This window comes from Zalophus californianus, chromosome 3 (genome assembly GCF_009762305.2).
Source record: "Zalophus californianus isolate mZalCal1 chromosome 3, mZalCal1.pri.v2, whole genome shotgun sequence".
Classification (NCBI taxonomy): Eukaryota; Metazoa; Chordata; class Mammalia; order Carnivora; family Otariidae; genus Zalophus; species Zalophus californianus.
This window is the reverse complement of record NC_045597.1, coordinates 163,168,961-163,182,124: the sequence shown is the minus strand read 5'-3', so window position 1 is coordinate 163,182,124 and position 13,164 is coordinate 163,168,961. Positions and strand designations below refer to the sequence as shown.

The 13,164-nt window shown below is 42.4% G+C and overlaps 2 protein-coding genes across 13 annotated transcripts in view; one reads left to right on the top strand and one right to left on the bottom strand.

Annotated features, from left to right (window-relative positions):
- ABI2 (abl interactor 2) overlaps window positions 1-13,164 on the bottom strand; it is a 165,092-nt gene that overhangs the window by 30,180 nt on the left and 121,748 nt on the right. The gene's annotated exons all lie outside the window — the stretch shown is intronic.
- Window positions 1-13,164, top strand: part of RAPH1 (Ras association (RalGDS/AF-6) and pleckstrin homology domains 1) — a 91,634-nt gene that overhangs the window by 72,596 nt on the left and 5,874 nt on the right. Inside the window, 5 exon segments of the mRNA XM_035726620.1 lie at window positions 3,431-3,529; window positions 4,546-4,666; window positions 8,555-8,697; window positions 11,251-11,400; window positions 11,403-13,163. Coding sequence (XP_035582513.1) covers window positions 3,431-3,529; window positions 4,546-4,666; window positions 8,555-8,697; window positions 11,251-11,400; window positions 11,403-13,163 — 2,274 coding nt within the window.

Sequence of the window (13,164 nt, the reverse complement as noted above, 5' to 3'; positions counted from 1 at the left end):
GTCAGTCTGTTGTTGCAAATGGCAAGATTCCCCCCCACCTTTTTTTTAATGGCTGAGTAATATTCTAGTGTGTGTGTGTGTGTGTGTGTGTGTGTGTGTGTGTGTGTGTGTGTATACGTGTATACACATCACATCTTTATCCATTCATCTGTCGGACATTTGAGTTGTTTCCATAATTTGGCTGTTGTAAATAATGCTGCAGTAAACATAAGTGTGCATATATCTTTTTGAATTAGTGTTTTTCTTTTCTTTGGGTAAATACCCAGTAGTGGAATTACTGGATCATATGGTAATTTTTAATTTGGGGCGGGGGGGGGGAGCTTCCATACTGTTTAGCACAGTTGGCTGCACCAGCTTGCATTCCTACCAGCAGTGCACAAGTGTTCCTTTTTCTCTATGTCCTCACCCACACTTGTTATTTCTTTTGTTTTTCATTTTAGCCATTCTGACAAGTGTAAAGTAATATCTCATTGTGGTTTTAATTGCATTTCCCTGATGACAAGTAATCTTCTCATCTGTCTGTTGGCCATCTATATGTCTTCTTTGGAAAAATTCTGTTTAGATCCTCTGCTCATTTTTTGATCACAGTATTTTTGGGGGATTGAGTTGTAAAGTTCTTTATATATTTTGGATATTAACCCCTTAATGGACACATCGCTGGCAAATATCTTCTCCCATTCAGTAGGTTGCCTTTTTGTTTTGCTGACGATTTCCTTTGCTGTGCAAAAGCTTTTTATATTGATGTAGTCCCAATAGTTTATTTTTTCTTTTATTTCTCCTTGCCTGAGGAGACATAATTCAAAAATATGTTGTAGAGTCAATGTCCAAGAGATTATTGCCTGTATTTTCTTTTTAGGAGTTTTATGGTTTTAAGTCTCCCATTTAGGTCTTTAATCCATTTTGAGTTATTTTTGTGGATGGTGTAAGAAAGTGGCCCAGTTTCATTCTTTTACATGTAGCTGTCCAGTTTTTCCAGCAAGCATCATTTGTTGAAGAGAGACCATCTTTTCCCCATTGTATATTCTTGCCTTTTTTGGCACAGATTAATTGGCCATATATGCATGGGTTTATTTCTGAGTTCTCCATTCTGTTCCAGTGATCTGTGTGTCTTTCTTTGTGCCAGTACCATACTGTTTTGATGGTTACAGCTTTGTAGTATATCTTCAAATCTGGGATTATGATATCTCCAACTTTGTTCTTTTTCAAGACTGCTTTGGCTATTTGGGATCTTTTTTGGTTTCACACAAATTTTAGTATTTATTCTAGTTGTGTGAAAAATGCTATTAGTATTTTGGTAGGGATTTCATTAAAGTTGTAGATTGCTTTGGGTAGTATGAGCATTTAATACCTGTTCTTCCAATCCATGAGCAGGGAATGTCTTTCCATTTCTTTGTGTTAACTTCCATTTCTTTCATCAGTATTGTATAGTTTTTGGAGTATGGTCTTTCACCTCCTTGGTTAAGTTTATTCCAGTGTTTTTGGCTTAGCCTAGTTAGAATTCACACCCTGACATAAAAGGTCGACGGACATCCAAAAAAATTGGGGCTCTTTAAGAAAAGAAGTAAGGAAGAGGGAATAGGTGTGGGGAAGGCAACCAGCAGTGTGTGTTACAGCCAAAATTAATTATGATCCTAGGGTCCTGGGATCGAGTCCCACATCGGGCTCCCTGCTCAGCAGGGAGTCTGCTTCTCCCTCTGACCCTCCCCCTCTCATGTGTTCTCTCTCTCTTTCTCATTCTCTCTCAAATAAATAAATAAAAATCTTTAAAAAAAAATTTCCACGTATGAGTGAAATGGTATTTGTCATTCTCTATTTCGCTTAGCATAATACCCTCTAGTTCCATCCATGCCATTTGCCAGCCTCTTTTTGTTGATGATTTATTGTTTAAAACTTTCACTCTAGCCTTTAGTAACTAAATTGGTTTTGGTATTAAATGTTTTATTATAGGAGCTGAGCTCTATATAGCAATGTATAGAATAGAATAAATGGATTTAAATTTCTCCCGTTGTAGACCAGAGAGATTGACCTTTTTTTTTTTTTTTTTTTTAAAGAGAGAGCACATGCGAGAGTGAGTAGGGTGATCGGAGGGGCAGGGGGAGAGAGAGAATCTTAAGCAGGCTCCATGCACAGTGTGGAGCCTGACTCGGGGCTCAGTCTCACAACCCTGAGATCATGACCTGAGCCAAAATCAAGAGTCTGATGCTTAACCAACTGAGCCACCCAGGTGCCCCAAGATTGATCTCTAACAATGCAGATACATAACTTACATGGGTGGTCATCTATTTCTGCAGCATTGAGAACTTACCCAATTGCTTATTTTATTGATCTCCTGGATTTCCACAACAAATATGGTTAGAGAATCTTTAAAGCCTCTTATAATTTAACATAATCTTAAATATTTCCCCAGGTAAAATGTAGCGATTTAAAAAATCTTTTTCAGAATAACTGAAAAGAGAAGTAATAATTAACAACTATTACATTCAGAACCAAGTGTGATTTAGGGTTTTTCTTTCCAGGGAAGTAGTGGTTGTGGCCCAGTAGAGTTAAAATACCTTAAGTCTGTTCTAGCACTTGCATTGTATAGCTGGTCTAGTGAATCACCTCCCATCCAAACTGCAGCTGAAAAGTGAAAACTGAATCTGATGATGCAGTTGAAAAGCTGCTCATTCCCTGGAGGGCATGTGCTGTGGGCAGATAGGGTGCAGAGCAGTGCTTAGTCCACAACAGGGGGCACCACTGCACCAGGTGTGAGCGCCCACTCATGTTCCAGGTGCTGTGCCCTGCACTCACCCACCCCACCCACTGGTACACCTCCACAGAAGCACTAGAAGCTTTACCAAACACCCTCTTGTTTGGAGTCTTCTGAATTCCTGATTCCAGTGGGCTCAAAGGGAAATCAAAATCTTCCCTTTTCACAGTCTTATAGATGAGTTCTGTTGAGTTTGTTAACCTCAATGGACTATGTTTCTCTGAAATACAGAAGGGTATTTGGGGATCTGCTGTGCTATAAAGGTATTTTTTAACTTGCATATCTTGACCTAAAATTTAACACGTTTCTTTGTAGTTTTTTTTTAATTTTTTTTTAAATTTATTTATTAGGGAGAGAGCAGGGGGGGAGGGACAGAGGGAAAGGGAGAGAGAGATAGAATCCTAAGCAGGGGCTTGATCTCACAACCTTGAGATCATGACCTGAGCCAAAATCAGGAGTCGGCTGCTAAACCAACTGAACCATCCAGGGGCCTTGCTTTGTAGTTTATTTTGTAAAAATACTTATGGGCCATGTTATTTGGCCTTATGGCCATATAAGAGGTACAAATTATTTTTGGCTGTAATTCTGATGACCTGTAACTTGTCAGGGTCTGTTTAAGCTTTGGTAGTTTTTCTTTAGTTCTTCAGGGTACTGAATTGGACTTTGCCTTTAATCTTGCAGCACCCACAGATCCAGAAGAAATCTCAGTACATCAAGTACCTTTGTTGTGATGATGTGAGGACCCTGCATCAGTGGGTCAATGGTATCCGCATTGCAAAGGTAGGGTGTTTTGTTTTGGTTTGATAGAATAATGAGGTGTTTCATGATATGGTTTTGATTGTCATGACAGTTATTCTAATCATTTCATGTTTATGATTTTGTCAGTGTTTCCTGAGGCCTAAGTTTTGTTTTTTAAATGTCTTAGGGGATAAACATTTAACAGTTGGTATCCATGGAATAATACTGCTGGTAAAAGCTTGTGTAGCATCCGAGTGATTTATTTTGGCTCTGACGAACACATTATATGATTCTTATACAGCAGAGTTTAGCCTAAGCAAAAGAAATTTTTTGAGAATTAAATTGCCTCAGGTTGGGAAGAGGGGGATAAATAAGCAGGACACAGGATTTTTAGGGCCGTGAAAATATTCATACTTGGTGTGATGCTGTAATGGTGAATACATGTCATTATGCATTTCTCCAGACCCATAGAATGTATAACACCAAGAGTGAACCTAAGGTAAACTGTGGACTTTGATTATTATGTGTTAATGTAGGTTCATTGATTGAAACAAATGTACCCTCTGTTGGAGAATATTGATAAATGAGAGAGATTGTGCACGGATAGTGGCAGGGGGCATATGGGGAGTTTCTTTACCTTCCTCTCAGTTTTGCTGTGAACCTAAAACTGCTCTAAAAAAAAAAAGTCTTTGAAAAAAATTTTAAGGACACCTTGAAGAGGATTACACATAAAACATGAAGGAATATTTATGCCCATTAAGTGAAAATAAAATTTATGATAGCTATAAAATCAAAATTGCTTTAGGAATAACAAAAAAATCTTTATATTTATAATGAACAAATCAAGTGTTAACTTCTTGCTCCCTTTCTTAAAATGAGGATAAATAAGAGTTGATGGTAATTTACTGGTATTAAAAATAATTTTTGAAGTACTATAGGTATAAATTTTAATGCAAACTATGAATCAGTAAACAGAAAAGTATCCCCCTTTCTTACCTCATCCATCTGTATCATACCCAATAATGTTCAGTTGTCATCATTTACTGCCTTCTGTTTAGTACGGGAAACAGCTCTACATGAACTATCAAGAAGCCCTGAAGAGGACAGAGTCGGCTTATGATTGGACTTCCTTATCCAGCTCCAGCATTAAATCAGGATCCAGTTCTTCAAGCATCCCAGGTAGTTCAAAATGCTGACAGCCAATATGAAGAAATCTCTATAGACTGACAGCAGCTTTGGTTATTTCAGCAAGGTTCTTAAAACCAGAGCTGTAGCTAATGTCTAAATTATAAAAAAAATTTTGTTTTGGTGGTAAGAGGGGACAATATCATGGGCTAGTTCATAAATGTATTTGGTATGGAGCACCAGTATATAGTTTTAAATCCAGGAGTGTTGTTATATATATTTATAAAGTTTATTTCAAACTCAATCATACTGCTGAACAACTGTGACTGTTAATATATACCTGGGGATAGAAAAGTTGCTTGAAGGAAGTCTGCATACTCAAAATCCATGATGAAACTGCCCTCCTTCCCCATAGGTTTCCTGACATTTCAGCAGAGTGGAAATAACTAGAATTAGTTCAGTATCACTGTTTAAGCCATCAGACTTACTAAAGTTTTCACAAGAAATCAGTGATACTCAAAAAGTGCTTATTTTCAGATTCCCACATCCTTTAAACAAGTATGCTATGATTACACCTTAAAATAAATGCTTCTTTCCCTTCAAAATGGAAATGGAAATGCTTCTTTCCCTTCAAAATGGAAATTTCCCCATGAATGATAACTATGTCCTCTAAAAGCAAAATACTTTTTTTGTTCTGACATCACATGAAAGAAATAATAACTAGGAAATATTTAAATGAAAAAAAAAACCCTCCCATTATTTATTAGTATAATATATAAATTAATCTTTCAGTAAATGTTTTTACCCGGCTACGTATATACATTTTAAGGAAATTCTACCATTTTCAGAATCTATTTGCTTTAGAATAAAATAAAAATGTGAACTTTTTAAAAAAGAATCATTTGACTAAAAAGTTGTATGGCTATTTCATCTCTAAGTAAGTAGAAACAAAATGAGAATGTGTATGGGTTAGTAGGCATTTATTTCTTAGTGCTGTCCACTGAGAGAAGTAGGAGCAGTGACACCCCAAGAGCAGTGAAAATAGAGTGCCTTGATCTTGGTTTTCTAATACCATTTTCCAGAACAAAGAACTAGGGCTGTGGCAGAGAATAAGATGAGCCTGAAGCAGCTTAGGATGAAGAAAGTACTCAAAAAACACAGTGATGGGGCTGTGTAAAGGGACACAGGAGCCAACCTGAGAGAGTGTCCAGGTGCCAAAGCTGAAACAATTTGAGCAACAGAATAACATAGTGTAAGATTATAATCCAAATTATAAAGTAAACAGCCATCAGTCCATACTGATACACATTATTGAATAAATAAATAAATGGGGAAGAGACCGATCTTCTGTAGGGAAGATTTATAAATGGTTTATGCAGACACTTGCCCTCAAGGAGATGGAGCTTAATTCCCTCCTCAAGTGTGGGTTGTGCAGAGTGACTTGTTTCCAAAGAGGGTAGTTGGATGTGGGGAAAGGGGAGTAACTTTACAGTGGAAAAACCTGACAAACAGTACCCCAGCCAAGTGATCAAGGTCAGTACCTTCAGTAATATGTTCTATTGATAGCATGTACCCTTTACATAATGTTATGAGATTGGCACTTTCCCTCTCTTGGTCTCCCTCTCCAAGTTTCATAACTCAGTCAAATCCAGAGAAAAACATCAGACAAATCAAAATTGAGAGACATTCTGTAAAATACTTGACCCAGTACTCCTCAGAACTGTCAAGAGCATTAAAAACAAGGAAAGCCTAAGAAACTGTCATAGGAGACATTGACAACTAACTATAATGTGGTATCCTGGATCCAAAAAAAAAAAAGACATTATGGAAAAACTAGTGAAATCCAAATAAAGTTTGGAGTGTAGTTAATAGTAATGTGTCAGTGTTGGTTCCTTAGTTGTGACAATGTACATGGTAATATAGCAAGTTAATAATGAGGTAAATTGGGTGCTAGGTATGTAGGAACTCTGTGCTAGCTTTGCAACTTTTCCATAAATCTAAAACTATTCTGTATAAATGTTTATTAAAGGGGAGGAAGACACTTTTGAGATAATGGATTGAGAAAGGCAAGGTAAGAGTATGTCACAAGTTAAGATTTTAGAAAAACTAAGGGAAAGATTGAGATAAAAGATGCCATGATATTTTTTAAATTAATATAGCATTAATACAGGTACATTTATCCACACATTTTATGAAGTGGTGTGGTGCCTTTTCCTAGTCCAGCATCATCCCTCCTTATACAGTGTTAAGTATTATGCAGATTTTTAAATATAAATTGCAAAATCTTATACATTCATGCTGAAGAGAGCTCAAGGATTCACATGTTCCAGCCTCCTATCCTATAGGCGGTTGTTCTGGTTAGTAATTAAATAGGGATACAGGAGGCTAGTGAAGTTGCAACTTTTTAAAAAACACTCAGCAGATACACAGGAAACAAGTGTTGGCGAGGATGTGGAGAAAAAGGAACCCTTATGCACTGTTGGTGGGAACACAAATTGGTGCAGCCACTGTGGAAAGCAGTATGGAGGTTCCTCCAAAAATTAAAAATAGAAGTACCCTACGATCCAGGAATCACACCCCAGGGTATTTACTCAAAGAATACAAAAACATTAGTTCAAAAGGATACACGCCCCCCTATGTTTATGGCAGCATTATTTACAATAGCCAAGCTATGGAACTATGAAAGAGCCCAGATGTCTATAGATAGATGAATGGATAAAGATGTGGTTTGTGTGTATATATATATATATATATATATATATATATATATATATATATATACACCTACACACCTACACACACACACACACACACACACACACACACACACACACACAGGAATATTATTCGGCCATAAAAAATGAAATCTTGCCATTTGCAACAACATAGGTGGAGCTAGAGAATGTTATGCTAAGTGAAATAAGTCAGAGAAAGACAAATACCAATGATTTCACTCATCTGTGGAATTTAAGAAACAAAACAAATGAGCAAAGGAAAGAGAGACAAAGGCAAACCAAGAAACAGACTCTTAACTAGAGAGAACTGACGGTTATCAGACGGGAGGTGGGCGGGGGATGGGTGAGATAGGTGATGGGGATTAAGGAGGACACTTATTGTGATGAGCACGAAGTAATGTATAGAATTGTTGAATCACTATACTGTATACCTGAAACTAATATAACTGTTAATTATACTGGAATTAAAATAAAAAACTTTAAAAAGACTCAGCAATTGAATGATGAAGAAAGAAGAAAACAAAGGTTTTATCCTGTATTTTTGCCTGAGGATATGTCTTAACTTTATCCAAAGGAGTTTGTGGCTATTGTCTCTGTATTGCTTCGGCTAACTTGGCTGGACTGGATTAAAAAGCAATCTCATAATACCCCCCCCCCAGAGTCATTGATAGGGCTAGCTTTAACACCTGAATCTCCACCAGATGTTGGCCAGTGGGCTAGGTGCTTCCTTCTGCATGGTTATCTAACCTTACTTGGGGTCCCTCACCCTCAATGTCAGAGACACATCCAGTGTATCCTCCACCATTCTCAGCAACCCTGAGCTCAAGTGAGAAGTGTTTTCTAGGGATTCAGGTACTGGCACCACCCGGCAGCAGCTACACTGTAGCCTGGCCTCCAGGCAAGGCAAGAACACCTCTTCAAGGTTGTCAGGATACCAGTAACGTTACACGAATCTTTCATTGTAATGTTCAGTCTGTCATGGTGAACTGTTTAAAAAGAATCAAGATTTCCTATTAGCCCTAAGATAAGGAAAGTTTTCTAGAGGAAAGTTCAGACTGTGTTTATACGAAATGAGTCGAGTAAAAGTAACTTGTTGCAGTCCTGCATAGCATCTGATCTTGTGTAAAAGAGCTCGCTAAATGTACATATTCGTACTGTGGGAATAACAACTTTATTTATCCTATTTTTGAAAATCTATTTTAAACAGAGTCTCAGTCAAATCATTCTACTCAATCTGACAGTGGAGTATCTGATACTCAGCCAGCAGGACATGTCCGCTCCCAGAGTATTGTGAGCTCCATCTTCTCTGAAGCCTGGAAACGTGGTACTCAGTTGGAAGAGTCCAGCAAGGTAGGTAACACACTGGTGATAATTTATATAAAAAAAAAATCTTTGATATTCTGTGGGTTAGTTTGTTGCTTTTATTCCTTTATTAGAACTCTTCCTTGGCCCTATTTCAGTATTCTTACTTTGACTTCACTTCAGAAATCAGTATCTGTGAATTGGCTCTAGTGACCTAAGATCTCAAACTGGCAATTTAATGACTATCAATGGTTCAGACTTTTAAGGAATAATGGTTTCTTCCCTTTCACCTTAATCAGTTGGGATGGAGCAACACCATTTAGTGCCAGGGCCCTACCTAACTTTGTTTCAGAGAAGCTGTTAATGGTTCGTTACTCATTATTAATCTATTCAGACTCCTTCGTCTTCTATTCTTTTACGCTTTTTGGCATTTCTCTGCACATGAGATTTTCTCAAATTTTAGTATATGCAGAAGACATAAATTCAGATTAATCCCTTTAAAATTTTGGATCCCTGAGCTTTGCACGGTAGCTTGTTCAATGACACTGAAGGATGAATTATAATTATTGCAGGACTGTTTAGAAATATGTAGGTTCTCTAGCCCGAGTGAAAGCCATCAAATCAGACTGCCTCTGAAGTTCGGAGGGCAGCCTCGTGTCGCAGCTGCCCTCGCCCGCTGAGCGGGAGGCGCTCACGCCGTTGCCGTCACTGAGGGGCCAGTGGCACAGCTGGCCTGAGCATTGTGTTTCTACCCAGTAACCATCATGATTTTTTTTGTTCTTTTGGTCTGAATCACTTACACAAGTACACTCACCAAAGAGAATTAAATGGATCGTTTCCTTTAATGTATTCTTTTATTTGCATATGTGGTGTATTAACTGCTCCTCAGCAAGAGGCATTAGTAGCCCAGTGTCGGGGTGGAACACTTTGTCTTAGAAAGAAATATTTGAAAATTGGTTCTGATGACCTGAATTTTCAAAGCACTGACAGTTTGTTTAACTCCCTTATCAGGGGCTCAGATTTTAAGAAATAATTGTCTCCCTTTCCCACTTATTCAGTTTGGATGAAACAGCCCTATCTGGTCCTAATAACTCCGTATGTGTAGCTAGAGAAGCAGATTTGCACAATTCAGATATCTAAAGAAAAGTCTGCTCCCTTACTAAATTTTTAATAGTGTTAGCCATGTACATTTTAAGTGAAAGGCCAAGAGGAAAAAAAATAATAATAAAGGTCCGAATGCTCTGTGCTGAAGCCACAGAGTTGGTCATGGTAGTTTCTGGAGCGCAAACCGTTCTGTGCAGCATCGATGGTCTGTCTTGACCCCACCTGTGTTTCTTCTGTTACCTCAGCCTCAGGTGCCAAATGAGAAGGCCAGCACGGCTGAGGTCTGCACCCCTGCAGCAGCCAAGACAGGGTCAAGTTAAGGTCAGGGGCTGTTCTTTGGAAACACATTAACCTGGGTGACTCCTGTAACCAAGTCTCGCAGACTAATGCTTTTACTTTGTGCAATTTTTAAAGAAACATGTGAGTGTCCTGGTGGGCATTAGAATTCAGCCCCACCCTGAGCCTTCTAGTCTACTAACCTGAGCATTCTTGATGCTAATTAGATGTCATTTGTAGTTTGGAAACAAATGGTTTATCTTGGATCCTCAGAGTCTGTTCAAAGCACCTAAAATACATGCCCAAGCTTTATTAAACCAAGGGCCCTTCCTTTGCTCTTTTCAAAAGTACTTGAACCACATTCGTGCATGAGTGGCTCCATGACACATATGACCAGATGTGGTAACCCAGGCAGTGCCAGAGGTGCCCAAGGGGCTGGTCAGCAGGTTGTTGGCAAACTCTAGCTGCCATTCCTTGATATATTTCCTTTAGTTTTCTAAGGTTTCCCCTCATTTTCTCCTGGCTTTTTCTGTATGGTATTTTTATAATCTTTTGCTGTAATGTTTATAAAGCATTTCTTTATGTATTTTCCAGTAAAACAAATGTAAAGAATGCCCCCCCTTTACCTGCATTGCTGGACTTCTGTGCATGTTGGATGCAAGTGTCTCACACGAACACGAGTGTGTGTCTGTGCACGCCCTGCTGAACATTCTCATGTTCTCCCGTGTCAGCTTGCTAGCATCACACAGCCATCCTCACGCCTCGGGAGGCCCTCCACCAGCACTCCTAAACCCAGTTATGGCATCTGCTTGATGTGGATGCGGCCATGGACTGAAAGGTGAACTCGAGCCATCACGTCTCCACTTGCCACAGTCCAGGGGGGTCAGGGCACAGAGGTCCTCCCACGGGGCCTCCTGTTCGTGGCAGGCGTGTGAAAGTCAGGGCTCGGAGATCAGACAGCCCGCCACTGATCAGCAGGACATTTTCCCTAGATTGTTAGGCAGTCTTGCCATTTGAGAGTATTGCTGGGTGAACAAATTCCCTGTACCCTTGGTGCCCAGGGAGTCTGATTTTCGCCTTCCTGACGTTGTCCCACTGCAGAGTCCTTTCTCCCATGTCCCAGATTCCTTGCTGTTTAGTTTGACGCAAAGCTTACCACTGTAACTGTTGTGTTTGTTGTGTTTTCTCTCTCCCACCCCCCCACCTTTATGCTCCTTTTAGGCCAGAATGGAGTCTATGAATCGACCCTACACTTCACTTATGCCCCCTTTACCCCCACAGCCCAAGCTGGTCACCCCCTACACTGCCTCACAGCCTTCCCCGCCTCTACCACCCCCGCCCCCACCCCCGCCCCCGCCCCCCCCCCCTCCGCCCCCCCCCCACCTCCCCCACCTCTGCCCAGTCAGTCGGCACCTTCAGCTGGCTCAGCAGCCACCATGTTCGTCAAGTACAGCACAATAACCAGGCTGCAGAATGCTTCTCAGCACTCAGGACCCCTGTTCAAGCCTCCGCCGCCCTCAGTGATGCAGTCTCTGGCCTCCACCTCCCAGTCAGGAAAGCCTCAGATCCTGGTGCCCCCCAGTGGGGTCGTTCCCCCGCCCCCACCCCCGCCCCCGCCCCCCACCCCGGGCTCAGCTATGGCCCAGCTCAGACCGGCACCCTGTACCCCATCCCTCCCACAGTTCAGCCCTCCACCTCCTCCACTGAAGATCCATCACGTTCAGCATGCCACTCAGGTGGCCCCTCCGACGCCCCCACCACCCCCTCCTGTCCCTGCACCCCTCCCTCCCCAAGCGCCCCCCAAACCCCTTGTGACGATGCCCCCACCGACCAGCACCAAGATTGTGCCCCCTGTTATGACACAGGCTGTGCCACCCACACCTGCTCCTCCAGCCCCCCCAGCAAAAAAGCAGCCAGCTTTTCCTGTGTCCCATATCGCACCCTCTCCCCCTGCTCCTCCTGGTCCAGTCCCCCCACCCACGTTACCCAAGCAGCAGAGCTTCTGCGTAAAACCACCTCCCTCTCCACTGTCTCCGGTGCCCTCAGTCGTGAAGCAGATAGCCAGCCAGTTTCCGCCCCCTCCAGCCCCTCCTCCCGTGGAGCAGCCCTTCAGGCCTCCCTCCGCACATGTGGCCCCACAGTCCCCTCCTGCTGTGAGAGCGAAACCCAAGTGGCAGCCCAGCTCTATCCCTGTCCCCTCTCCGGATTTCCCCCCCCCTCCTCCTGAGAGCAGCCTGGCGTTTCCCCCTCCTCCTCCCCCTCCTCCCCCCCCTCCTCCCCCTCCTCCCCCTCCCCCTCCCCCTCCTCCACCACCGGCCCCGGTCCCGGCACCCCTGACAGCTACGCCCTCAGCTTCTCCTGCCTCTGACAAAAGTGGATCTCCAGGCAAAAAGACCAGTAAGACATCCAGCCCCGGGGCAAAGAAACCTCCCCCAACCCCACAGCGAAACTCCAGCATTAAGTCCAGCAGTTGCACGGAGCACCCTGAGCCCAAGAGACCCTCAGTAGACAGTCTAGTGAGCAAGTTTGCATCGCCAGCAGAACCCTCAGGATCTCCCAGCAAAGAGAGCCCACCACCTCCGGCGGCGCCCCCCAAACCCGGAAAACTAAATCTTTCTGGAGTTAACCTTCCTGGAGTTCTCCAACAAGGGTGTGTGTCGACAAAAACATCTGTCCTGAGTGGGCGCGGAAAGGACTCTGTGGTAGAATTTCCTTCTCCTCCATCCGATTCCGACTTTCCACCCCCTCCACCTGAAATAGAGCTTCCTCTGCCCCCCATAGAGATTCCAGCTGTATTCTCGGGAAACACCTCTCCAAAAGTGGCAGTCGTTAATCCTCAACCACAGCCATGGTCCAAAACATCAACGAAGAAGGCCCCTCCACCCACACGACCCAAACGGAACGACAGCACCCGCCTCACTCAAGCAGAGATCTCTGAGCAGCCAGCAATGGCCACAGTTGTGCCGCAAGTGCCCACCTCTCCCAAGTCCAGCCTTAGTGTCCAGCCTGGATTCCTTGCCGACCTCAACAGGACACTGCAACGCAAGTCCATCACCCGGCATGGTTCGCTCTCCTCCTCCCGCATGTCCAGAGCGGAACCCACGGCCACCATGGATGATATGGCATTGCCGCCGC